The sequence below is a fragment of the Polistes fuscatus genome, unplaced genomic scaffold (genome assembly GCF_010416935.1).
Source record: "Polistes fuscatus isolate 324 unplaced genomic scaffold, CU_Pfus_HIC Scaffold4, whole genome shotgun sequence".
NCBI classification, from domain to species: Eukaryota; Metazoa; Arthropoda; class Insecta; order Hymenoptera; family Vespidae; genus Polistes; species Polistes fuscatus.
The window spans coordinates 9,988,707-10,016,445 of NW_025113118.1; the positions used below are offsets into that span (position 1 = coordinate 9,988,707).

The 27,739-nt window shown below is 32.3% G+C and overlaps 2 protein-coding genes across 3 annotated transcripts; one reads left to right on the forward strand and one right to left on the reverse strand.

Moving 5' to 3' along the window:
• Positions 1 to 1,087: 1,087 nt before the first annotated feature.
• Positions 1,088 to 5,266, reverse strand: LOC122520798 (RAC serine/threonine-protein kinase). Of its 2 annotated transcripts, XM_043641068.1 has the most exons (8): positions 4,544 to 5,266; positions 3,770 to 4,037; positions 3,441 to 3,675; positions 3,110 to 3,307; positions 2,698 to 2,968; positions 2,376 to 2,612; positions 2,096 to 2,258; positions 1,088 to 1,130 (listed from the first exon to the last, which is right to left on the reverse strand). In XM_043641068.1, exons 1-8 carry the CDS (start codon positions 4,623 to 4,625, stop codon positions 1,091 to 1,093), a joined length of 1,494 nt encoding a protein of 497 aa, XP_043497003.1. In that variant the 5' UTR covers positions 4,626 to 5,266; the 3' UTR covers positions 1,088 to 1,090. The 2 variants fall into 2 exon arrangements, with proteins under 2 accessions (XP_043497003.1, XP_043497002.1); XM_043641067.1 differs by having other exon boundaries at positions 1,088 to 2,258.
• Positions 5,267 to 6,594: 1,328 nt separating this feature from the next.
• On the forward strand, positions 6,595 to 23,860 carry LOC122521403. Its single transcript, XM_043642111.1, is given in 11 exon segments — positions 6,595 to 6,773; positions 11,888 to 11,937; positions 18,507 to 18,622; positions 18,839 to 19,013; positions 19,357 to 19,693; positions 19,891 to 20,057; positions 20,060 to 20,193; positions 20,275 to 20,592; positions 20,944 to 22,331; positions 22,474 to 23,064; positions 23,170 to 23,860. Coding segments are annotated over 11 exon segments (3,477 nt in total). The 5' UTR covers positions 6,595 to 6,753; the 3' UTR covers positions 23,351 to 23,860.
• Positions 23,861 to 27,739: the final 3,879 nt, after the last annotated feature.

A 27,739-nucleotide genomic window follows, 5' to 3' on the forward strand; every position in this document is an offset into this window, starting at 1 on the left:
CCTCAGGTTTTTTTTTTTTTTTTTTTTAATTAAATTCACTTTCCTTAGTGCCATTTCTACAATTTCAAAATCTCAGTTTTGTTTAGTAAAAATGAATGATCATCTGACAGTACAAATTTATGATCAACCACCCACATCTACATTATTGTCAGGAAAGTGAACAATTTTTAGCAATGCTATTTTTATATTTTACTTTTGTCTGGTGCACATGTCTGTTATAATATAATCTTCAGTTGTAATATTCTGAATGTGTCTTAAGAATATATACATACATTTTAGTTTTAAGTTAGGTTAGAATCAAAGAAGGTATAATGAGAGTTCTCATAAGGAGGAACTCTGTAAAAACACAATTATGATATTTATTCATCGTTGAGAATGAACTTAGTATCAATTTAGAAAAAACATTTATGCAATTCCATTTAACAGTCAAATTTCTTTTGACTAATGAGGATATTGTACTGCATTGACCTTGTTATTATAAATATAAAAAACAGACATTCGTTTTCTCTCTCTTTCTCTTTCTCTCATTAATCTTCAACTCATTTTTTTTCAAAGTTGGATTCATACCACTTTAAAAAAAAACGGCTCATATATGTATATATATATACGTATATAGTACAAAATAGATGTGTACATACAATGAAAATATTAAGATTATAAAGTAAATCACTTTTAATGATTTGCAGTACTCTACATTGTACTGCTTACATTTGAAGCGTTCGTATATCGAAGATATATTTGTATATATCTAGTAAAATTAATAAATGTATTATGCAATTAAGTGTTTAATTATCATTAATGATATTTAGATTTAAGGTACAATTAGAAGCGAAGTGGTACGAAATTGTTAAAATAATATACAAATTATAAAAGGAAAGAAATAAATGATACGGAGGTATACAATATAATTTTTTAATTCTTAAAATATAAATATATGTATATATATAATCGTTATACCATTTAATAATAAAATAAGAATTATAATAATAGTAATAATACAAATAACCATAATAATAGTTACAATTATATAGTGATTTACATCTCCATCTGCATTTTTATCAGATTTTTCTTTTTTTTTTTTTTTTTACATTTACCGACTTAATTCACGACACATAAATGTGCGGCGGCGGCTTTACATGAAACAAAACAAATAATTTTTTAATGATGATATTATTAAATATTACAACAAAGAATTCTAATAAAATTTTCAATTTATACAATAATACAATTAAAGCTGTCATTTTCCTATACTTCCATTTAAAAAATGGCAAAACCATTCGATAATACAGCTTCTAACTTGGCTAAACTTAACATTTTTTTTTTCTTTTTCTTTTTTCACGCAACAATGTATCGACAAATTGTGAAACAAGAAGAACAGGGGAGTCGTCCTTATATATATTTATAAAATCATATATATTATTCTAATAAAAGGACAATAAAGCTGCAGAGTGTAGAGTACTACACTTCATTAAACAAAATTAGAATTACTATAATAATCACTATCTTCAATAATAGAAGAGTCATTGTTCATGTTATAGATGGTTAGAAGATCATATTTAAAATAACTACACTGTTTTAAAATATAGATAAATCCTCGTTATATAGTGTTCGGTTTTATGCACAGGTATAAAGAGTAATACTCAATTCTGTACTTACAGTACATGCATTTACCATGTACATTTTCGTGAATGTTTATATGTATACATGTGTGCATGCATGGATGTATTATCTACCATTGGAGATATGTGTCAAAATATAGTAGATGCACAAAAAAGCATCAAAAATCGACAGAAATCTGACTGATCTATGTTTCAAGAATATTTAAGCTTCGGACAGTTCTTAAATTTACATCTATCTGACTTTCCATGCACTTAATCACACACTTCAACATAAGAATCCAAAAACCTTTTGGTACTGTCAGTGATTAATAGAAACAATGGAAGAAGTTGCAGCAGAATGGCTTTCTTGATAAGAAAATTGAGGAAAATGTTCTTGTTCTTCTGCAATTGAATTTAAACCACCTCCACTTCCTAAACAACCTTGGTCAGGAGGTGTAAGTTCAACGCTTTCGCCAGTAAATTCACTATCAAAATACCTTGTGTCTGTATCCGACGTAACTTGTGGTTTAAAAGGAGGTGGTATTTTTTTCTGTGCAAGATCTGTCCAGTCTATTGACGAGAAAAATGCATGACTCATGATGTCTTTTGCATCGTTAGGTCCACCACCTAATCTTTTGCTAGGATCTTTTATTAAAAGTCCTACAAAAATGTTTATTAGAGAATGTTTTATTTATTTAAAACGAGTTATCTTTTTTTCTTTTTCTTTTTTTTTTCTTTTTTTTTATAGTAGCCCAAGTAAACAAATTTAACACTTACCACCTAACATGTCTTTTGCCTCGTTACTAATAGTTCTAGGAAATTTAACTTCCTCTAATAGAATAAGCGTGAAAAGTTTTTCATGATCTCTATTATAAAAAGGTAATCTGCCACACATCATTTCATACATAACAACACCCACACCCCACCAATCTACTGCTCGTCCATAATCATTATCCTCTAGTACCTCAGGTGCTAAATATTCGGGTGTACCACAAAATGTTTTGGTTGTTATTCCTATGTTTATTAAAACGCTTAATGAGAAATATGATTAAAATATATCAATGTAGATAATTTTATATTTCATGTTAATGGTACATACCATATGTAATATCTTCTTTACATAAACCAAAATCAGCTATTTTTATATGTCCGTCTTTATCCAAAAGAAGATTTTCCAATTTCAAATCACGATAAATAATACCCTGCGAATGAAGATAACTCATTGCCGAAATGATTTCGGCTCCGTAAAATCTAGTACGATCTTCGGTAAATATACGAGATCGACTCAAATGAAAAAATAATTCTCCACCATTTACGTATTCCATTACAAAACATAGTCTGTCCGCGGTTTGGAAACTATATTTTAAAGACTGAAATATATAAGCAAAGATATTGATTAATATTTAATATTGGTAATATATATAATCGAATATAATCAATTTAACTATAATTTAAAGATAAAACATTCGATTATAAATAATAATATTATATGAACAAATAGGTGTACATACAATTAAAAAAGGATGGCTTGTAGTACGTAAAACTCTGTTTTCCGTAAGCGTATGTGCAACCTCATCCTTGCGTATAATAACTTCCTTTTTTAAGATTTTAATGGCATATAAATGTCCCGTTGCCTTTTCTCTACATAAAATAACTTTTCCAAATGTACCTTTTCCTAGAACTTTCAAGAATTCGAAATTTTCAAGTGTCTGTAACATAAAATATTAAATAGGATAAATAAGATAAATTATACACACTAAACTACGTATATATACATTTACATTTATAAGTATAAAAAACAAATCTAAATATATTAGGACTGGTTGTTTATAATATACATACTACTTTCTTTTTGCCAGTACTTTTACTACTTGAAGTTCCTTGTACACTAAATTTGGCAGATAATTCATCGATACTGCCACCATCAATATCTGCAGAAACTACACTAAGAGAACCACAGGAATCTGACCTCCCACCTCCCATAGATTCCATGTCAATATCTTCTGATGAAGATGATTGTTGCATTTGTGGTTGCTGTTGTTGTTGCTCTTCATTTTCTAATCTATCAGCTACATATCTATTGTATAACAATGAATATATAGAGAAAATATTGTTTGTGATAAGCAGCAGTATTACTTAAGCACGATAATAACGTGATTGCAAAATCACACCTAATTGCTGCTACCCAATCTTCTCTTTCCTGTTCTGTTTCAACATGAAAAGTCCTTTCGATAACGGTTGTCCATTGCAAACCTCTGATCACAAATGTATATGGTTTAGGTCTATCCACAGACATTATTTGACAACCACGTACTGTGAAATTATTTAATGGTTGAGCAGTAGCTGCCACTTGTTGGTCTGGCTTAGCCTTAAAACCAACCAAAGTGCCATCATCTCTTAGGACAAAGTATCTCGATCTCCAGTTTTTTATATGTTCTCCTAAGAATAAAAAAGATGACAAGATTTTTTTAATAATTATCAATAATTATCAAAATTATTCGTGTGTTGTGTGCAAAAACTAAATATAAATATTATTGCTAGAAAATAATTGCGTCTAATTAAAAAAAAAAAGAAAAAAAAGGGGGGTAATAAAAAAATAAATGCGTAATAAATAAAAGAATAAATCGTGGACAATGTGTGTATATGGATAATAATATAATATTATTATATATATATATATATATATGACATTTAATTATATTTTATCAAGGGGGGGGGGAAATATTTTTAAAAAACATTACTTCTTTTATAAATACAATTCCTATCTAGGCGTAATAATAATAATATGCGTAAGAATATATATGTATATATGTATATATATATATATGTGTATATAGATATATATAATATATGCACATATATATATAATAAGTCGATTGACTATGTGTGATATAGACAATAAGCTAATTATATAAATAAAAACATTATAAGCGACTTGGCAGTACCGCGTTTTTGTAGCCAGCCTTCTTTGACGACATGCTGACTACCGCCACCGGACACTGCGACGTTCATCGCTGCGTCCCCCATGACTCTTGTTCGTTAATGATCACTTATGGCGAACTTATTTGATTCGTTGTTATTTCGTAGATGATAATATTATTGTTAATACTGACAGAATGCAAAAGCGGGATATGTAGTAGTAGACGAGCATACGAACTTCAGCAATCATAGATACACGTTTGGCAGATTATATACACACACTCTATATGATCGGCTGACGCACTAGCACTGGCTAAACATTAATGTCTGTTGATAGTTCGTAGATGGCGCATTAATCGTATTTATGCATTAAGCCAGATTCTTATGTATCTTTTTAAAATGCTTTTTTTAATGACATTTTAATATTATTAATAATAATGTGTCACTACCACTACCACTATCACTACCACTGAAAAAGATAATGTGAGATATTTTGTTCGATTCACACACTGTTATAAGTATTATCGAACGATATTTCGTAATTTTTTTCTTCTTCTCTTTTTTTTAATATCGGTAATTCCATTATTCAAGAGTTTCGTGCCATTGAGAAGATTAATTTTGTTTTTAATTTTATTATTCTCCTCCTTTACCTTCTTTCTCGTGAGTTTTTAACATACGTACACGGTACTAAATTACGAAGGAAGTAATTAAATGTAATGGCGTCTTGCATGTGCGCATTAAACGTCGTTGGCGGGAAGATTCATTTTGAATTTATCGAACAATGGCCGACCGATCGAAAGTTCATTATAGAATATATCTTTTGATATGTTATTTTGTTTATCTTTCGATAATATCGTATCTTAATTCGTTCTCCTAATGATAAGATAATTAATTAGAAGTCATAGATAGTTTACGGAAAAGTTATTAAATTTCGAAGAATTATTTAAAAGAAATGCCAATATCGTAAGAATTTTGATTAAATGTTTCATCGAGAACTGTTTATCAAAAGTACTATCTAATCATTTTTCTTGATACAAAATCCCACAAACTTTGTTCCCAACGATACCATTATTATCTTCGATTATCAAATTAATCCTTGAACTTAAATAAATTGTACACGATTTTCGATATATATATATTTATTTACTTAATCAACTTCGATTTATAAATTATTTATTTAAACATTTCGCCGAAACTTTTTGTCATTTAAATTTCTAATTAAGCATTCAATCTGTTTAACGTATTTAAAATTATCCATTAATATATATCGGTCCAATATTTTCTAATATTTTATCTTACAATTAGATTTGCCACATCGCACATTGTTTATTTTTTAATTAAAAAAAGCAAAAAAGAAAAGAAAAAGGGGAGAGGTAGGGGTTGGAGTGGAGAGGAGGGAGGGAGAGGGGAAAAAAGAAAAGAAGAATAGAAGATCAGCTCGCCCAGGTGAATTTAATGGAAAAAAAAAGAAACGCACCCTTAAGATTCGGCGAGTGTCGGAGTTTAATAACTCCGAGAATGAAAAGGGGTGCGAAGCATTGTCGTGCGATGGCGGTGGTGATGGCGGGTGGGATGGTGATGGTGGGCATGCTACGTAATATTCTTTTTCGCGCAGGGCTACTACGTACTACTATCAAGAGAACACGAGGAGAAGAATACGCGGATCGTAGTCGTTGTAGTCGTCATCGTCATCGTCGTCGTCGTCGTCGTCGTCGTCGTCGTTGTCGTTGTCGTTGTCGTGTGTCCGCGTTGAACTGATGCTTAGAGTAGAGCGTGCGCGTCCTGCGTCAGTGCAGCACCAACAGCGGCGGCACCAGCAGTAGTAAAATCATCATTGTCCGTCGTTATCAGCAGTCGTCAGTACGGTTAGACCGTCAAGATGTAAGCCCACCGGTTTTTGAAGAAGAAGAGAGAGAGAAAGTCTCGAGTTTGCTGTTGCTGTTGCTGGTCTTCGCTAAAAAATAAAAAGGGTTGTTAGTAAGAAAGAGTAGGAGAGAGAGAGAGAGAGAGAGAAAGAAGAGAAAGAAAGAGAAAGAGAGAGAGAGAAAGAGAGAGAGAGAAAGATAGAGTGTAAGAGAAAAAGAGAGAAAGAGAGAGAGAGAGAGGGAGAGAGAGGGAGAGTGAGTGTGAGGGTGAAAGGGGGAAAGGAAAGGCGTTGGACTACCGGGGGAGAAAGAAAGGAGGACGCGAGAATGGAGGTACCGAGAAAGGGATCGATCGCTTCCCGATAGCTGGCATGGAGGACACGGCACTAGGGTAAGTTAACCGATCTATCTCCGGAATATATGAACTCGGCCACACACACGGGCCTGTATTTCTTAACCGACATCATCAAACACCACGTTTTACTATTCTCAAACAGTCGTCAGCGAAGAGATCCAACTTGACTAAAAGAATCTTCTTTGATAATTGTATTTCCTTTAGGTACTTCTTATATTTTTACTGTTTTCTTTTTCTATATGTTCTTTTTCTTTTTTATATTTTTTTCTCACGGCAAGCTAGGGAAACGATTATTAGTTAGTTAAAGGAACTGTTGTTTATGGTGATATATGTGCCCATAATTATGAAGGTGGTCTAAGTCAAAATTAAAAAAAAAATAATTTTATTAGTTATTTCACGTCACATTATTTTAAACTAAATTAATTCAATGTAATTTTCACGATATTGTCAAAAATGAACCGTTAGATAGTGTCTGTTATTTCAATATTATATAGAATTCATTTAATGTTCAAATGTAATTCTTTAAATATCTCGAAACAAGAAATATATGACTTAGACCACTTTCATAATTATGTGCACATATGATTACTACGAAATAGGTATCTGAGGAATACAATATCTTGGGGTTATTTTTTCTTAACTTCACTGATTACGAGAGACAAGAGGTGGAAAGAGAATGAGAGAGAGAGAGAGAGAGAAAGAGTAAGGTTACTTTTTATTGATACATTTCTTTTTATAAATAAGAAGATGAGCTTATTTATTAGAAGATAAAAAATTTCTTGTATCTAATAAGTTGTGTTGTCTAGGATGAAAATAGAGCACACATAGGGGAAGGGGGGTGGTTTATCGAGAGAAATATTTTTCGCCCACGAGGATATAATGAGAGAGAGGGGTTCTTCTCGTAGAAGAAGAAGAAGAAGAAAAAGATGAAGAAGAAGAAAAAGATGAAGAAGAAAGTGTGGTTGAAAATTCGAGGAAGAAATATCGTTGAATTTATGCGATTTGGGAGAACTAGGTGATCGTAAGATAAGAGTCTCCAGGTTCTTTGGATAGGGTGAGGCGTATATATCATCGACTGACTAACTGACTGACTAACTTAACCGGTATTCCCTGTATTTAATTGTCTAGGGGTAGTTTTGTTCTGTTCTAAATGTCGCGTATGTCACAAAGCAGCCCGACAACGAGTCACCCTTTTGATTAACTCACCCTGAAATTTCTTCCCCTCTCTCTCTCTCTCTCTTTCTAAAGTCATTAATTTACTTTTTTTTTTTATTATTCTTTTTAAACGAACAAAGTGGTCACGCTTGGTTATCGATCATTACGAAAAGAAAAAAGAGGCCAGCGAACAATTTGCTATCATCAGAGGTATCGATTTAAATATTGAAAGAAATCACACGAAAAAAAGGAAAAAAAAGAAAAGTGCATCTCTCTCGAAAGGTAAAAGAATTATTTGTAAATTATTTCTCTAACGATTCGTAGATTTTGAATGTGATTGATACAAGTGTGTCTCAGGGTAAATAAAGTTAAGCGTACGTAAAAAAAAAGAAAGAGAGAGAGAGAGAGACATCTAAAACTCGATGATAAAAACCGGTCGTGCATGTTGTTGCTCTTCTTCATAATCCGGGGCTCCGTTTAGTAAGCATGAACGCGTTATGTCATCGGTCTCTCGTGGCATCATCACTACTACTACTACGTTCGATAATCACAGAACGTCATTTTGTGTGTGTATGTTTGTGTGTGTGTGTGTGTATTTGTATGTGGTACCTACGTTTCTTCTTTTCAGTGCATCCTATTCTCGCTAACGTGTCCGTCATCGTTTTATTTCCCTGTGCCGTCTCCCTCCCCCCTCCCTCCACCCCGTGCTTCCGTCAAAATTATTAATTCGCCTTGAAACGATTTCAACCGTATTACCGTACGCCCTTGTGTGCATTTCTGTGCTACATATACATACATACATGTATATATATATATATCTCGCCACGAACTGCTGAGATTAGAGTAGATGGAAGAGGGTCGGCCACGTTTTCATTTATTTTTCACACCATATTCAACGCAAATAATCAACACCAACGGGGACCAATACGACAGATCGATCGTATTTTTCTTTTCCATTGTAACTTCATTTTGACTAATAATAAGTTAAGAAACAAATTCATTATTTTTAAGTTTATTGTCTCGAGAATTTTGTTTAATAATAATAATAATATTAACAGAGTATGCATCGTTGCTTTTATAATTATATATATATTGGAAATTAATTTTATACGATGAGTACGCGTGCCTTTAATATTCATTTCTTAATAGTAGAAAAGAAGAAAAAAAATGAGGAAATAAGTAAAGTACGATCTATCGAGAAAGTAAGAAAGTAAGAAAGTAAGAAAGAAATAAGAAACTTCCGGTGTTAAACCACGTCTACCAAGTTATACCAGCAAAATCAATTTCTATTTTAGTAGCGGTTAACAACGTATCGGTTTGAAAGACGTCGGCTACTGCGTCTGGGTGAGATAGATCCTTCCTGCATCGCGTAAGCCGATCGTCATCGAGAAGAAATAAACCTAAACTACGGTTAAAATTTTCACCACGTACGAGTCGCGAGTTTGATATAATATAATAATAATAATAATAATAACAAAAAGAGAGAAAAAGAAAAATTACAAATTGTACGAATTTTTTCTGTTACTTTGTAACTTTATCGAAATTGTTGGAGAATTTTTCTTTTTTCAAAAGAAGAGTAAAATCCGACGATGAAATGAGATCGAAGTAATCGCACACATCTTGAGAACAAAGTTTTCCTTTTTCTTTTTCTTTTTTAAAAAAATCGAATGAAAAAGTTTGAACTTCGTTGATTCGAAAATTGTTGTCTCGTGTTAAACGATAGATAAGAAAGAAAGGTGATAAAAAGAAAGAGAGAGAGAGAGAGACATGTTTCTTAATGGTTCTTCTATCGAGCAACACGAGCCCCGTGGTGCACTTCGTAATGCATTCGAGTGCAAATATATCGGGTCAAGGAAAAATAGTTGTCGCTTCTTGGAGGAGGGAGAGGGAGGGGGGAGGAGGTAGGAAGGTAGGGTACGTATTCTACTTCAACCGCTATTATTATTAAGATCGTTTTCGTTCCCATGTAAAAAAAACAAAATTCATTTCATTTTATGGATCCTCCTCGTACGTGTAAGAGCACATAACTATGTATAAAACATATATGTAAGTGCATAATGCAAAGGTACGTTGCAGTATCGATCTGTCGAATATTTTCGTCAAGTAGTTTAGTTTTCAGTAGATGGAATAGGAAAAGGAAAAAAAAGCGTTTCCGTTTGACCTTTTATTTTGCAAATCTAACCGAAAGCTTCGCTCTTCGTAATACTTTTCAAATATTGGCATCATTCCATAAATTCTCTACTACCACTATTACTATTACTATTACTACTACTACTACTACTACGATCGCTGAACAGTGATCGTGACGTTTATTCCACTAGTTTCGTTTAAACTTTTCCCGCGGCGTCGAGAAATTTAGTCTATTTAATTCGTGTAAAATTGACTTTTTTTTACGTTAATACGCGATATCGATCTAATCGTCAGTTAACAACAACAACAACAACAGTTAAGATTTTGAAATCCTCTATGAGGAGACATTGATCGCGGAAGTCTATATAGGCTTTCCCTTTTGAGACGTGTTGGGAGAATTTAACGCCGCGGCCTTTCGTAACACATCCAACCCGTGCGACTTGTTGAATCTCTAAATTTATTTCTCTTTATACTACCGAGTTCTCTCTCATATGTACGTATTATATTATGATTATATATAGATTATATAGATGAATATAAACGAGCAGGTGTTTATATCAAACGAATGATCAATGTCTCTTTCCTTATTTTTTTCTTTTTTTTTTTTTTCAATTCAAAAATCATCAATCATTACGTATTGATAAAAAAGTATCACACACCATTCACGTATATCGTTGAATAGTTATTATTACCTCTACTTTAACGATACGATAATTACGTGACGTATATAAGTTACACACATACACACATATGGGTATGCATAATCATCTTCATCGAGATTTTCCAGGAATTGACGTTCAAGTAGGATCAACTAATGATACATTAGTATTGGTCGTATGAGCAAAATACTGCTGTTACTACTACCTTTTGTGCATAATGAATGAAATAGATGAGAGACGAAATGGAGACACTAACATATATAAGTTTCATCTATAATCGGATAACTAATAATATACCTACCACCCCCCTCCCCTCCCCCCATGGGTATATATTATATAAATAGGACAAGAAAAAAAAGTCTAGATTATATGTTAGGATATTTGTAAATGTTTGCAAAAGGTAGAAGGACGCAGGTTTATTATCGATGGGCCTTTTCGCGTTGACGAACCGTTCGTTTTCTAGAGTTCAAAGAGATTACGTTACACTCGACGGAGACTTTAACTTGCATTCTCCTGTTGTCCGTTGGAGCATTCAATGTGGCTACGATGTGTGTTATACCTCATTTAACATCGGAGACACCGCTGACAGTACTGATTATTAATTTCCTAATAACGATCTCGTGTCAAGTTGTTGTCGTCATCATCATCATCATCATCATCGTTATCGTTAATATATACAAATGTTGAATTATTTTTAGATACTCCGACTTTTTATTCCGATTGGTATTCTCATTCTCTCATTCTCTCTCTTTCTCTTTTTTTTTTGCATTCTCCTGGTTTCCGTAGAAGTTCAAGGTACACATCACCGCAGTCATGCGTGATAGGAACGTAACACCAAGCACCAGCTACCGTTTCTATTTTTCACCTTGGTTTTATTGAAACTAATATAATACCATAAAGTGATATTACAATTAGTTTTCTAACAGATTGATCTTTATCTCTATCTCGAAGATACTATTTATTAATATTATTTTAATTAGAATAAGTTCGTTGTGTGATAAGATCGTAAGGGATCATCTAATGTACAAAATTTTCTCATTCGTTCATTAATTCGTGATGATACATTTTGTAGATGTCACTTATCTGATAGTTTTTTATTCTAATTTGAAACAATTATCGTTCCATGTTTATTTATTTATTTATTTATTTTTTTGTTGTTACTATCATCTCATTGTCAGTTCTCTTGTCTTACCCCTCTTTTAATAGGGGTCCTCCTATCGATGGAAATATAAACTTCTTCGCTACCGTCTTACCGTGTACGTAAATCAACGATCGTAGTTCATTGTTTTTGTTGTTAATCTAATATATTTGTTGTTATATTTTTTTATATATTAAATAAATTATATAATTAAATATAATTAATAATTCAACGTAGATAGCGTAGAATTGGTTTGAAAGCATGAAACTTGACCGATTTTAAATATCCAACATTAGTTTCGTATTAGTTTCCAACTTTGAATCCACACATCATCCCTTTATAGGCCCTTTTTACCTTACCCTATGACCTCTCTTTCGAGTTTCGTCGTATCTTTCAAAAATCCTTCGAGAATGATTTATCGGTTAATTAATTTCTTCTACTTTTTATTTATGTTTTCTTTTTCTTAATCTTTTTCTTTTTTTTTAAATCGTTCGAAACGAAGAAAATTAAAATTCGTTTTTGTGTTTAAAACTTTAATATATTCAAATTAATTAATTTTAAATCGTGTTGCGAGTAATGTTGTCATGTTTTAATCGTAAAATATCTAAATCAGTCTCTTTCCAATTGTAATGTAATTTATACAGGACGTATAAATGCCATCATTTCCGACGGAAATATTATTATTATTATTATTATTACAAAACCAAATTCTATTTCTTAGATTATTACATGCATTTTCTTTTTCGCATTTCTTCGGTATATTTTTAAACGCTGACTCGCGCTTCACTCGGCACCACCACCGTCCCGAGTGCGATTTTAAAGCTGATCACAACGAGTAGTATGATGATCGAGATCTTATCGATATCTAATGGGGATTTTTTTTCTTTTTTTTTTTTTACCTTTTTATTAAAAATAAATTACCAAGAAAAAGAGAGAGAGAGAGAGAGAGAGAGAGAAAATGGCACGACAACATTTTGTTTTTACGTAATTTCCAGGAACGGTCTCTTTAATAACATTTCATTATTATTATAATCATCATTATTATCATTATAATTGTTATATTTTTTCTGCCTAATTTGATCCACACAAATCCGAGAAATAATGTAGAATATTATATATTATAATGATAAATAAGATGAATTATTTAATCGTTAAATAATCTAGCGTTTGTTTGTTTATATTATCACAATTTGGAAAACAAATATCAAAATTAGGATTAATTCGAAAAAAAAACTCGTGGATTTTCATTCTATGTATTAGTAGGTTAAATTTCTATTTTTTTTTATCGATAATATCTCGATTTCATTTTCTCTCTCTCTCTTTCTTTCGAGAAAAAATATTTCGAAGAGATATAATGTTAAATATCGATTTATTCTATGTGATGTGAGTTTCAATTCATAAAATTCATATATTCACGACGTTAAAACGTAGAGAAAAGAACGAAAGAAAAGAAAAAAAAAAGAAGAAACAAAAAGAGAGACTTTGTTAATTTACGCTAATTATTAAGCCGATGATGTAACAGTTTTTTTTAACGTTGAAATATATGTTAATACAATTTTAACGGACGATCTAATTGTTCTATTTTAACAAATATCTCATTTACATTTATTTCTTATTTTTTTCCCCTTTATTTTTGTTTCATCGTCGTTCTATATTCATATTTATCATTTACTAGACTCACGCGTAAGTAAAAATTCGATCATACGAATGAATTTAGAATTTTCCTTTCGTGCTGGTCGTTTTTACTTTTTTTTTTTTTTTCTATATACTTCCAACGAATGGATTTCGGTTATGGAAGTTAGCTTTTCAGGTTACGTTAGTAGCAATCCTTAACGCTATATTTGCTTTTGAGGGGGAACGTGCTTTCAAATGTCGTCCCAGGACGACTAGTTGAAATTTCTCTTTGAATATTCTAAGTTATTTCATCGTAGAACATTTATTAATTATTCACAGATTGAGGGAAAAAGAAAACTTTATTATTGGTATTGGAATAATTTCAAAAGGGGGACGATTAATTGGTTATTATTATTATCGAGGGAAAATTTGTTAAGGTTCGATCACTCGATTTTATTGCTTTTTGAAAAAGAACAAAAAATTGTATATGGAAATAACGAAAGTATATCTCGTCCAATTAGTTTATTGAATATCGTTCAATAAATCTTTACTTCTAATTTTATTGGATTATTTTTTTCTCCCTTTTTTTCTTTTTTTTTTTTTTTAATACAATTTACAAGAAAATATATAAAAATATTTTGCAAATTTTATACGAATATTAATATTGCTATAAAACGTATCAAATAACTCCGTTATCGAAAAGTCATATATTTTACGATATACATGTGTATAGCAAAAAAGAATATATACATATATTATTTATGTAATAAAAATTCTTGACTCATCGCAAATATAGTTCTATAAATTTGTAAGAGAAATATTGTCAAAAAATAGTACAATCGGGGTCACGTTAAGTTTAATGTTAATAATTTAAATCTAAAATTAAGGAACGCAATGGGGATTAATAAAAAAGAAAGAATTGAAGTGAATAAAATAAGATAAAAGAAAAAAAAAGGATAATATGAATTGAAACAAAAAATGTCTAGTATAGTTTATTAATTTATCATACTATTAAATGAGTACTGATAGGGGTCTAGTAAAGAAGTATTGTAGTTGATCATACGGTGGGCGAGGGAGGGGGGTTGAAATTAGCTCGTAAAAGAGAAGAGACTTGGTTCGTTAACGTGATAGATCCTTTTCCATGATAGATCGTTTGTTCTTTCGTTCGTTCGGTGAGAAACGCGTTAGCTCGATGAAACATTTTCCCAAGGTGCAGTCATGCTCGACGACCTATTTATCTGACAGACACGGTTTACCTGGTTGGTGGTTCATGGGACTAACCACCGTTGGCGCAACAACAATGTTTTTTTACTTCGTTGCGATCTTTTTTCTTCTTTATTGCGTGTGATATTGTACGAACGAACGAACAAACGAACGTACGAACGAACGTGTCTATGTGTTTTTGTGTATGTTGTGAACTATAGTTCCTTCGTTTTCTTTTAATGAAATTAAAAAAGCAAGAAATAAAGAATCGTAGCTGTCCTTTACCATGAACGTGTCTTCTATCCGGTACTGTTGTTTCGCGAACAATGACACCGAGTGAAAAGAATAAGACTAGAAATAATACAAAAAAAATAAATAAAACGCAAAATAATGAAAAATAGAACGTTCGTATTATTGTTTTCTATTTCTTTTTGTTTTTTTTTTTTTTTAATAATAAAAAAGAATCTTAACACGAAATAGTTCTGTACTTCTTTTTATTCTTCTTCTTCTTATTATTATTATTTTTGAATACTTATACTTTTAACACTTAATAAAGTAAGGATTTTTCTTCGTTCGCAAAAATAATTCGTTGACGCACGCGATCGCGTGTTTTAATCAAACGACGAATTAACGTTACTTTTGTTTTGATTCTTTTCGAAAGATTTTTCCCTTATACCGGGTGTCGAGGGGATTAAACGTTTTAGTGAAAATGTTTTACGATATGTGTCCAAAATCATTCCGTTTTATTGATCGTATAAAAAAAAAATATAATCGATCAATTTCACGAGCAATATTTTAATTTAGGCGTTTAATTGTACAAAGATAATATAAAAAGACAGATAAAAAATTCGCATTAAAATCGAATAATTTTTCGTCATTCGAGGATAAAAATAATTTGTCTCGGGATACCTTTGACACCTAGAAGAAACATTTTATTTTGATTATTAATCGATATATCATCCAGCGTTAGGAGTTCGCGAAAAGTGTGTTAATTATTCTAGAAATTTTAATTTCGTTAATAATTAATCGGTTAAACTGAATAATCAATTAATTAGCATCATCGGCGTTAGAGATTAAATATGATCAAGTACGTAGCATTTGGTATAATTTCATTTGAATTGGGTCAATGCGAACTATGATAAAATCTTTACAAATAAAGGAGTTGGGGGGGGAGGGAAGGGTGTGGGGAAAAAATAAAATAAATAGAACCAGTTTAACACATTAATTGAATCCTCAAGCGCGTGATGTTATACGTTGAAAGGATCAACCGACAAGTAGCGTTGAATTTCATCGTAGATTTGCGTTGATTTTAAACGCGTAATTTAGGTTACAGGATATCTCAATGTCTGTTATGTCAAATGCATTGCTAGCACAGATCTATCAAGTATATTATTCAATCTCTTCACGTATCTATATATATATACATATACATATATGCATATACGTGTATGAAATACGTGATAACGTTAATTATTATTAAAGGTGCAAAGATGCGAGTGTAGATGCGATTGTATTATTGATTAGTTAACGCGATGCATATTTGACGTATGTAAAATCCGTTTAAAACAATTCTACGGAGTTTCCAATACGAAATGGATATATTATTTATTCGATAAAACATTAATTATTTTATAAATTAATAGATTTCTTTATTTTTTCCCTAGATTTTCGTATGGGATACATTCGTGCCAATTTAAAAATATATTATTATATATATAGTATTGTGTGCTATAATAAAATATATGTAAATAATAAAAATATATTATTATTATAATATATTAAATTTAAATTATATATATATATATTCGATATGATATATTATATTTCTATTTGTTGTTAATATAAAATAAAAAGTATTTAATCTTAAATATATAAAAATAGAATGTAATATATTATATTTGAAATATTTTCTTTGCCATTGAATAATTTTCATTATATAATTGTTACGAACTTTTCGCACAGGCGATGAAATAATTTTAAAACGCGTGATAAAAAAATAATTGAATGAAATGATAACGAAGGATGAAAAATATATATCCGTGATTTTTATCTCATTGTCTGAAATATCAATGTGAGATATGACAAAAAAATTCATCCGATTATCTAACCTTCGCTCTCCGAGCAGATTTTTTTTCTTTTTCTTTCTCCTTATTTTCTTTTTCTTTTTGTTCGAAGTGTCTCCATTCGCTCCGTCATTTTTAATTCCCTTCTTATTAAATGCATTTACGTGCTCCTTTACTCTTACATTTGCATTAATTATACCTCGCTATAATGGTTACTCATAATGATACGGTTCTTTTACGTTCCTTAAGATCAATCATGCGACACGCGTAAGGATTTAACATTTTCTCCTCTAGTTCTGTGTTGTTCTAATTAGATATTTATTATATATGTTTAGATACATTTTTCTTTTTTTTTAAATTGAAACGAAACAATAGTTATCGATCTAGCATTCGATGTTTTTTCATAGTTGCTTGAAACAATTTCATTGAAAAAAAAAAATGAACTTTTGGAAAATCAATTAATGAACGTTGCTTATGAGAAAAGTTAACCTTGTTGGCCCGTTAGATATTAAATGACGTAGAAACGAGAAAATTGAATTATTTGATGCGGTGACGCGAGCTTCTGACTTTTATGCCACGTTCACGATAACTTGGAAATAAATTAGAACCCATGTTCTGTCGTGTAGAGATACTAGAAAGGGTAAAGAACGGAAAAAGAAAAAAAATAACTAATAATTTCATTTATGTTACACAAAAGTTTATAACAAGCTTTGAGATTGAAAAAAAAAGAAAAAAAGAAAAGAGACAATAAAAACACGCTTCAAAAAATGTCTACGGTAGTTGCGATTAAAGTTATGGCGATATGTAAATTACGTTTTTACAAGTGCGATTAGTTATTAGCGTAGAGCACGAAAGTAGTATTATAGTAACTCATAATGTATAGTTAACACAAAAAGATCATTACTAGAACGTAATAATATATATATATATATGTAAAATTATTCTTCTTAATATCTGCTTCAATATTAAACATTGTTATACGTTTCCTCTATCGATTGTAATTAAAACGAGTAAATAGTAGAATAGTTAATTGATACAATAGATTGTGTTTCCGTATTTATACGTCGATTAAAAATTAAAGAAAAAGTAATACATACGTTAGAATCGTTAGAATGATTCTATGATTTTTATTTTAACTCTTTGAATATCACCGAGAACGGAATGATTTTTTTCTATATTAATGTTTAATTATTTAGATTAAATAATAGAGAAAAAAAAGGAAAAGAATTTCGAATTTTGGAAAGGAAGGTCGAAAAAAATTGACAGGCGCATATATGCGCCCTTAGTCAATGCGGATTGCTTTCGTTGGACGCATATATGCGCCTACAGAACTCAAAGGGTTAAAAAAAAGAAACACATTTGGATTCATGTTTTTTAAGTAGACCAAGTAGATATAGTTAAAGTTTTCGAATAGAATTGACGTATATATGCGCCCTTAGTCAATGCGGATTGCTTTCGTTGGACACATATATGCGCCCACAGAACTCAAAGGATTAAAAAAAAAGAAACACATTTGGATTCTTGTTTTTTAATTAAACTAAGTAGACATAGTTGAAGTTTTTGAATAGAATTGACGTATATGCGCCCTTAGTCAATGCGGATTGCTTTCGTTGGACGCATATATGCGCTCACAGAATTCAAAGGGTTAAAAAAAAAAGAAACACATTTGGATTCTTGTTTTTTAAGTAGACCAAGTAGATATAGTTAAAGTTTTCGAATAGAAATTGAAAAAAAAAGCAAGAAAAGAAAAGAAAAAGTATAAATCTTAATCGTGTTTATTCGTTGGGTTAATTCATCGGCTTTGCAGTATCTCCGAGGTTCGAGGTATCGAATATGGCATCAGGATTGCCGAGCGCTCGTCAGAGGAAGCTTGGACCAGCACCAATAGCATCCTTCGAAGACCTGTCGGACGAGGTGGAAAACGTGAGTCCCCCATGAGTCCTCCCTGAGTCCTACTTCTTATCGACTACTCCGAGACCCGCTCGGCTCACAAGAATCGAGCGTGTGTGTTCCCCTTCTCCGAGTGTCGCACGTCTTCCTCTTAAACTTTGGAAAAGGGGCCCTGAAACCCCGAAGTTCAACACCTACAATTCCAAGACTGTGATCCAACGACAAACCAGTCTACGAATTTGAATGCAGGGGGAACCGACAACACGAATGCCAGGCATCATCGAGGTCGCCACCCCGGCAACGCCTGGTAGTTCGCTAAAGACACCCAGTACACCAAGAATTGATATCAGCCGGGCAAGCAGTTCCTCACACCATGAGGATAGCAATTCTAGGGAATCATCACCCGAAAGAGAACTTCTCGCAGGTATATTTACTTTATTTTCCCTTTTTTTCTTATTATATTATTATTTTATTATTTTTTATATAGATATTAAATTTATTATATGAAAAATTAAATATATATTATATTATAGTTTTAATTATTAATTTGTAACGCTTAATAATGGAATTATATTATTTTATTTCATATTCATATTAAATTAAATATATATATATACCTATTATATTGTAATTATTTTAAATGAATAATTTGTATCGCCTATAAATGGAATTGTTATAAAGAAAAAAATTGTATAGAGATGATAAAATATAAATTTTATTTATTAGATATATAATAAATGGAAAAAAAATAAAATTTTGTGTCCCAGGTGGAGATCCTCCTCCAGGGAGTAAGCTGACCTTAGGTTACAAGGAAGATGCACAGGATTTAAGATCGTCAACGGAGGAATTAGACTTGCAGGATCCAATACACGAGCAAGATCTTAGGAGGGAATCGAAGAAGGCAAGAAAACGAAGAGAAGATGGATCACAATCGGATTATAGCGGTGGAACGAGGCATACCCAAGATAGGGAACGGAAGGATAGTAATTGTTCTGAAATCATCCTCCTTAACATCAGCGGTAGAACCTCCAGATTGTCTTCTGTGGGAAGCCAGGGTTCTGGTGTTTCCGGAAAACTCTCGGTGGTGTCGGGTACTTCATCGAGGTATTTGATTCGTTAGTTATCAATTTTATTTTATTCCCGAACGTACAAATTAATATTACATTTAAAATGTTCTTGTTTTTTTTTTCTCATTAAAACAAATAATATGACGTTGTTCGTCCTACGAATGGTTAAATTAATTAAAATACAACAAAACTTTTCTTTTTTTTCTTTTTTTTCCTTTTCATTTATCATTAAAGGTCACCGAGTCCGCACAAATGTCTATTGGAGACATCCTTTTGTGGTAGCAAGCCGACTTTAGCTGATAACTTGATTGAACCATCGAAACCAGAAACCGAAGACTTAGAAAAGATTTTGTTGAAACGCGAAGCCGACACCACTAAAGCGTTAATTCCAGAAAGTATTAAGTATCTATGGTCGGTGGTAATTTGAAGCCAGATCCTTTAGATAAGCCAAGAAGACGCGGTCGGGAAGAAAGGAAAGAGATATTTAAGAGAGAAGTGGAGATTACTAAGAGATTTTTAGAAAAGGTTAACATAGAGGTACGATTAACTTTGAATTATTATTATTTTATATCAACTATCGAGTATTTTTTTGGGAAACCTATTGTGTGATTTCTTTAGGTACCAATTATTCGTAAATCATTTGAATCAACGCAACAACAACATCAACAACAACAACATCAACAACAACAACAACAACAGCAGCAGCCAGCTAAAAGTCAGCCTCAAGAAGTTCAAAAGCCCGCGACCTTAGATTTTAACGACAAACGAAAGAAAGCACAGAATTTCAAAGAGATCGTCCAAACTACACCAACGGCGAGTAGCTTAACTGGTAGTCCTAAATTACCGAGACATCAAAAGGTTCGAGATCTCGAGGGATCCCGGACACCTAGTCCATCTTCCGTATCAAGAAAAAGCAGTTTTGCCTCTTTATTCAAGGTAAAGTGATATGTTTCAAAAAGCTTTCACAAAACAAACAAACAAACAAACAACAAACAAAAAAATAACCAAAAAACGACATAAAAAAAAAATATAAAAAAAAATAAAAAAATAAAAATACCCAATATGAACACACACACACGCACGCACGCATCATAACACGTACAGAGAGAAAAGACACGTTGTTGGTTGTTGTTAACGCTTTTAGAGTACAAATTACGCTTTATCACAATCGAGCTATTGTAGTCTTCTTCTTCTTCTTCTTCTTCTTCTACCTAATGCCCCCCGGTAAGCGAAACGCTTTTTAATAAAGGGAGTGATCCTAAAGGAAAGTATGCTCTGTTCCTCAAGACCAGAACTGATGGCAGCGTACTGAGCCCAGAATCACCGTCGCCGAGTACTAAACCACGTAGGAGTTTAACCTCGAAGATAAAGGACACCACGGAGAGTCTAAGGAGCAGATCTAAATCGCGAGAAAGGGTTGCCGTTGATAAGAGTGGTTCTACTTTGAAGAAGGATTCCAAGAACAAGGGGGTCTTCTCGTCGACCTTGAGTTTATTCAAGAAACGCGAGAGGAAGAAGAGTTACGATGAAGCTATAGCATCATCTTCTTCCGGTGTTGCAATAGAGTACGACGTTGGTAGTGGTGGTAGTGGTGGTGGTAGTGGTGTTGGTAGTGGTGGTGGTGGTGTTGGTAACGTTGTTGATCAACTACAACAACAACAACAACAACCGTCGTTGGAAAGTATAGGCCAGGTCGAGTTTACTTTCAACACGGAAAAAGAAAGACGCAAGGATGATTCTATCTTCATCAGTCTTCACGCGGACGATAGAAATTACGAGGAAGCATTACCATCCGAAAGTGTTTCGATACCGTTAGAAACACCAACCAAATTGTTAGACGAATACGAATCGGAACCACGTACGACTACTACTACCGGTGGTATTATGATGACCGAGGTTTCCATTGAACATCATCGTCCTCCCTGTGTTGAAATGAGAACTGAAGCGAGAATTGAAATTACGCCGTCTAAAAGATCGTCATTGGATAATCAAATAATACCACGTAGCCCGTCGAGAGATTCTCAGACGTCGATGATCAGCGGCCAATCGAAAGATTCGAAAATAATAAGTGCACAGATTGTTAAGGGTAATTTAGATAATACTTTAATTAAATCATCTACCACCGCAAGTTCGCCAACTTCGTCTAACGAAATTAGGCCGGTGTCCGGATCAAATCAAAGATTGTCCGGTAGTTCTTCCAAAGATTCGATTTCTAAAAAAATTGTTCCTCCCGAGGTTGTACCGAAGATCAAGAGAAAAAGTAAGGAGGAACAGGTTACTTTAGCAGCGGAAAAAATAGACGATTTTACATCACAGAAAAAGAAAATTCCAGATATTGGCGATGTTACCGTTACGAAAACAATCGTCGAGTCTAAGAAAACGGAATTTTTGGAGGACGGATTGTCCGTCAAAATGGCGGAAGTTAATTTAGTGAAGACGTCTAGCATAATATCGGATCTCGATCATAACAGTTCGGAATCCGAAAGGGATTCCGAGATAGAGTTTATTCGTAATAAGACTGAGAAAATTAGCGAGGAATTACCGGACGAACGTAAGGGTCTGTTCAACGAGGAAAGCTTCGAAGAAGATCTTCCTTATATTCCGACAACCTTGCCTTTGGAGAAAAGCGTAGCGGTACCAATTTTACCTGTGAAACAACGACTGCAAGAAGTTAGGTACGATATCTAATTGATTAATTATTATTATTATTATTATTTGTGTGCACATATCGTTGTAACACATATCGTTAACGAATAAGATGTATTCCTTTTTTTTTTTGGTCGATAAGAAAAATTGAACGATAATTTTGTATTTTAGAACGATACCAATCGAGAGGCCACGTTCAACGACACCGATTAATCCAACGTTATTGGACGAGTTCGTGATGCAAACGTCACTCGACGAGAGACGAGTAGAAAGAATGAAAATATCCTTACCACGCGAGGATAGTTTTAAATTGAAGAGTCCGAAAAGACACGCTGCTAATACGTTCAGCGAGTTCGCCGGTAAAGTTACGGACGGTGGTCGTAACAGGACAACCGGTAAATCACCTAGCCCGCCACCATTGCCACCTAGAGCAACGACCAGGCCAACCAATTGGATTAATTTCGAGGAGATACCGGAAAAGAGAAAGGCGCCGAAAATAATTCAAACGATTCCCCGTACCGAGGACGAGGTTAATAAAACGACCGGTTATAGTTACGTACAACCGGAAGAATGTAGATGCGAGTGTCACGAGGAATCTAGAAGAGCATCGATCAACAGAGAAACACCAACAGCAACAGCAACCAATGTTACGAGAACTTCGTCTTCTTGTAGCAGCAGCAACGGGGAACGTACGTGCAACGGTGAGAACTGTGTTGTCCTGCCGACAACTACGAGTTCTGTCGATCGTGCCAGCATCGTCAGGTAAACTCACCTGGGTACGATCATGTATCGAATATAATAAACAATCTCATTTAATTGTCTTGATAGGCGCTAGTGTTGAGTAGAAGTCTGTTTCTATACTTTCAGTGACAGCTCGTTGGAATGCAGTTTGAGCATCGAGGACAACCAAATTGTTACGGGCCAAGCTGTCGTTAATCAGCAGACGCTCATCAATTCGGGAAAACCATTTGGCATGGATCTAGACGTTAGATCTAATAGATCGAGTATCGTTTCTCAGGAGGAAACCGATGACAATTCGCACCAATAAAATCGGGCCTCGTCTTCGAAACGATTAACACAAAAAGATAAAAGAAAAAGAATAAGAAAAAGAAAAAAAAAATAGAAAAAAAAGAAATAATATTTAACTATCTATTACGTGTTACGTTAGAGAACGCGATAAATAATTTTTCTCGACAAAAAATTCGCATTTTAAATCGTGCCGCAAAGAGATCATTCTAATTGTCGCGCGAAAATCGATGATAGTGAACGAAGGTGTTTCTCGAATTATCGAATCGGTACTACCCCTCATTCCAAAAATTGGTCCGTTTCCGAACACGGAATCCTCAGATTTGGGGATGGGGAGGGGGGAGGATACTGGAACCTAACAAAATCCTCTTTATTTTTTCGAGATTCATTTCACTTTCCGTTTCCAAAGAAAATTCTTTGATCGAAATTAATATCCGATGATCAATTCTCTTTCCCCCCTTCCTGACCCCCGTGATCGTGGTCGTTACGAGATTCACCTTCGTTATGTAAAAGAAAGAAAGAAACAAACAAATAAAGAAACCAACGGCAAAAAAGAGAAAAATAAAATAACAAGAAAACTGTTGCACAATGACGCACTTTAGAGAGATCACCCGTTGCGAATTTAAAATGAGCGATGCATCGCTGCCAGCTAAAATAATAATATATAGAAACGATTTTATCTGTATTCTAAATAAGAATTCGAAATACAAGTTGGATTTAAACGAACGGAACGAAACGGAACGAAACGAAGCGCTCTCGTTGGCAAAAGTTTGAAAGAAATTTTCATCGTTAACACGATGTACTGAATGATCTTTCTCTCTCTCTCTCCTTCAATACACACACACACACACACCACACACACACACACACCACACACACACACACACACACACACACACACACTCACTCACTCACTCTCTCTCTCTCTCTTCTTCTCTTTCTCTTTTACGATCTTCACTCTCATCTCTCATAAGGTTGTATGTACGTGCGTGTGCGTGCGTGTACGTGTATATGCGTGTGTGTCATGATCAAACTTCCTTATATTAGGGTGAGTCAAAAGTTCGTGCGTTTTTTGTTTTTTTTTCTAATATTTCCAAAGTAAATTTTACAGAAACTAATAATCCATTATACAGTTTTAAAGTAAAGTGTTTCACCACGATAAACGCACGAACTTTTGATTTATTCTAATACCCATACGTGTTTTTCGAAAGCTCTCGTTTGCAAGATTTATTCGCGATTATCGATCATCGTGTCTGTTCGGGAATTGGGGGGAGGGGGGACAACGTACACATGTGTATGTATAAATACACACATGTGTATGTATAAATATGTACAACGTATACATATATATATATACACACACCTACCTTCGTTTAAACGTTCGAATATTATTAACGTTCGTAAATCCGCTATCGCGTGTTCAAAGAAACACTTAAAAAATGTTTATGGAGTGAAAAAGAAAGAATTAATGCAAACAAACCAAAAAACAAAAAAAAAATAGTAAAAAGAAATATTGAAGAATGGTTAAAAAAAATAATTTAAAATATAAAAAATATAATAGGATATCTTTCTCTCTCTATCTCTCTCTATCTCTCTCTCTCTCTATCTTTCTCTCTCTTTCTATCTTTATCTTTATCTATCTATCTATCTATCTATTTTTTTTTCTTCAATTTTATTATCTTTTTATTTAACGAGTTGTCATTAACCGGTATGCAGACGTCGAGCAACGATTTGTTTGTCTGTTTGTTTGTTACTTCAATCGAAATACTCGTAGATCGACCAAGAAAAAAATAAAAAAAAAAAAAGAGAAAGAAAAAGGCAAAATAGGACACAAAAAAAAAATGTACCCCGAACAAAATTAAAACTCGAACGGGGAGATTGCTTTTCGCTATGAAATTATTTTTTTAAACGTCATCTCGCGTTCTGCATTTAGTCGCGAAATGAATTTTTTTGTTTTTTATTTTCCTTTTTTTTCCTTTTTTTTTTTACTTACTTAAAATTAGTGTTCAAGAGATGATGATCGTTGGCAATACGAGAAGATTAGAAAAGAGCCTCGTCGTTACGAATCCTTCCTCCTTTCGAAAAAATTATTTTATCGACTGTTGTATACACTAAACGCAAAGAGGGTAGGTTTCGTTACGATCGTTAGCAAATATTAGGCTCTTAAGAATATAAACGTACGTACGTGTGTGTACGCGTGTGTGTGTGTATGTGTGATATCACATAACAGGCATCCCTTTTCATGGAAATCGTTCGTTTTATTTCGTTTTATTTCGTTTGATCGACGAAGCCAAGTTTGGCGTCTCTAGAATTTTTCTTTTTGTTTTTTTCTTTTTTGTTTTTTTTTTTTTGTTTTCTTTCGTTAAACATCGATCTAATGCAAATGAATTATTTTCGTCCCGATTGAAAGTAAAACGACATTTACGTATTATATGTACAATGAGTCATAGAATTATTATTCGTACTCATTTTTTGTCCGTTTATAAATATTGCAAATTAATTTATATCGAATTTTTATTTAACTCATATTGAAAAAAGAGAAATATGTGTTCTTTGATTTAACATTTATATATTCAATTTTTACTTTTTTTTTTATTTTTATGAACAAAACAAAAATGTGTTCTTTTTGCGATATAAAATTGAATCAATCGTAAAATACATTTTATATGGTTGATAAGAATTTGGAATGATCGTATAGAAAGAAAATATTGATTGTTTTAAATTAAACAGTGAACGAAGAGTTACGAATATTCATAATGGAACTCATTATATATATATAAATATTTAATTATCATTAATTATCGAGTAATCTTGAGTTTCTCAATTTTTGTTTGCGCTTTCACAAACGTGGGAAGCATGTATTACGAGAGTGCCTGCGAATACGAGAAGAGTGGATTTTCATTTTGTTTGTTTTTTTCTTCTTTTGTTTTTTTTTTTAATTTTTCTTTTTCGTTCCTTTTGTAAATAATATATTTACACATTGTAGCGGAATAATCCATGATAATGCTTAACTCTTCCCTAATTGAAGAGTTTCGTTATTTAGATTGATGATTAGGAAAAATAATAATATTAATAATAATAATAAAATAATAATAATAATAATAATAATAATAATAATAATAATAATAGGAAAAAGGCGAAACCGCATATCGCAAATTGCAAATGGAATTACGTATTTATCTACCTCCTAAGTATCGTATCGAATGGCAATCGAAGAAGAAGAAGAAGAAGAAGAAGAAGAAGAACAAACGTCAAAGATTCTCTTCAACTTCGATGTCCGTGATGCTGCCTGCAGAAATACAAAAAAAAAGAATAAAAAGAAAAAAATAGGAAAAAAAAAGAATAAAGAAAAAGATATTAAAAAAAAAGAAAAAGAAAAAAAAAACCAAGACAATTTAGAAGCACGTAAATTAGCGACCAAACAAATCAACGTTATTAAACGAGTGTTTGCGTTTAACTTACGATAAAAGTATTGTCTGACTTGGTTTCTTTTCAAGTCGATAATTCCAATTGAAAAAAAATGTAATTTACGGAAAATTCTTCCATTTCTTATTTTTTTTTTTTTTTTTTTTTTTTTTTAATATATTGTATAAAACTTTGAACATAAAGAATTGAATCGAAAGAGACCAACTCAGAAAATGTCAGAAAAATTAGAGTGCTTCGTTTTTTGCATGCTCGCATAAAATAATATTATTAGTTTAACGAAGTATGCGATTCGAAGTAAGTTTTATAGGTATCTTTATCTTTTTTTTTTCTTTTTCTTTTTTACGAAAATAGATGACTTTGTCATAATTCCTATTAGTATCGTTGAGTATCTCTTACGTTTCTAAAACGTTTACGTCATTGGAAGTACTGAACACGTGTCACAGCTCGTGACACTTCTCATTGTGTTCAATAAAGAAATACTGACTCGTGTTTTACGACGTATATAAAAATATAGAAAACACAACAACAGCAGCAAAAAAAGAAATCATTGAAAAAAAAAATAAAAAAGAAAGAAAGAAACCAGTAATAACTAATATCATTCAATGAAGTACCGAGAGCGAGTAATATTAGTTGAAAAAGAAAAAAAAAAAAACGAAAAAACAACAATAATTAATTATATAACGTTACTTTCATATAATAATCAGTTTCTTTATTTTATATTTAAAATTCATAATCTTTTTTATATTTTATTCACCAAAATTGATTTATATGAAAAAAAAAAAATATTTCTTTCCATTTAAATATATATTTAAAAAATATATCAATTAAATATTAAATATATAATATTTTTGTATATATAATATTATATATTTATATATGTAATTAAACAGATGTGTCAAAATTACTCGCTCGGTGCCCATGGAAAGGTTTTCTTCGAATTGCCATAACTGCGTACCGGAATTGAAACGAATTCTTGCAGAGTCGT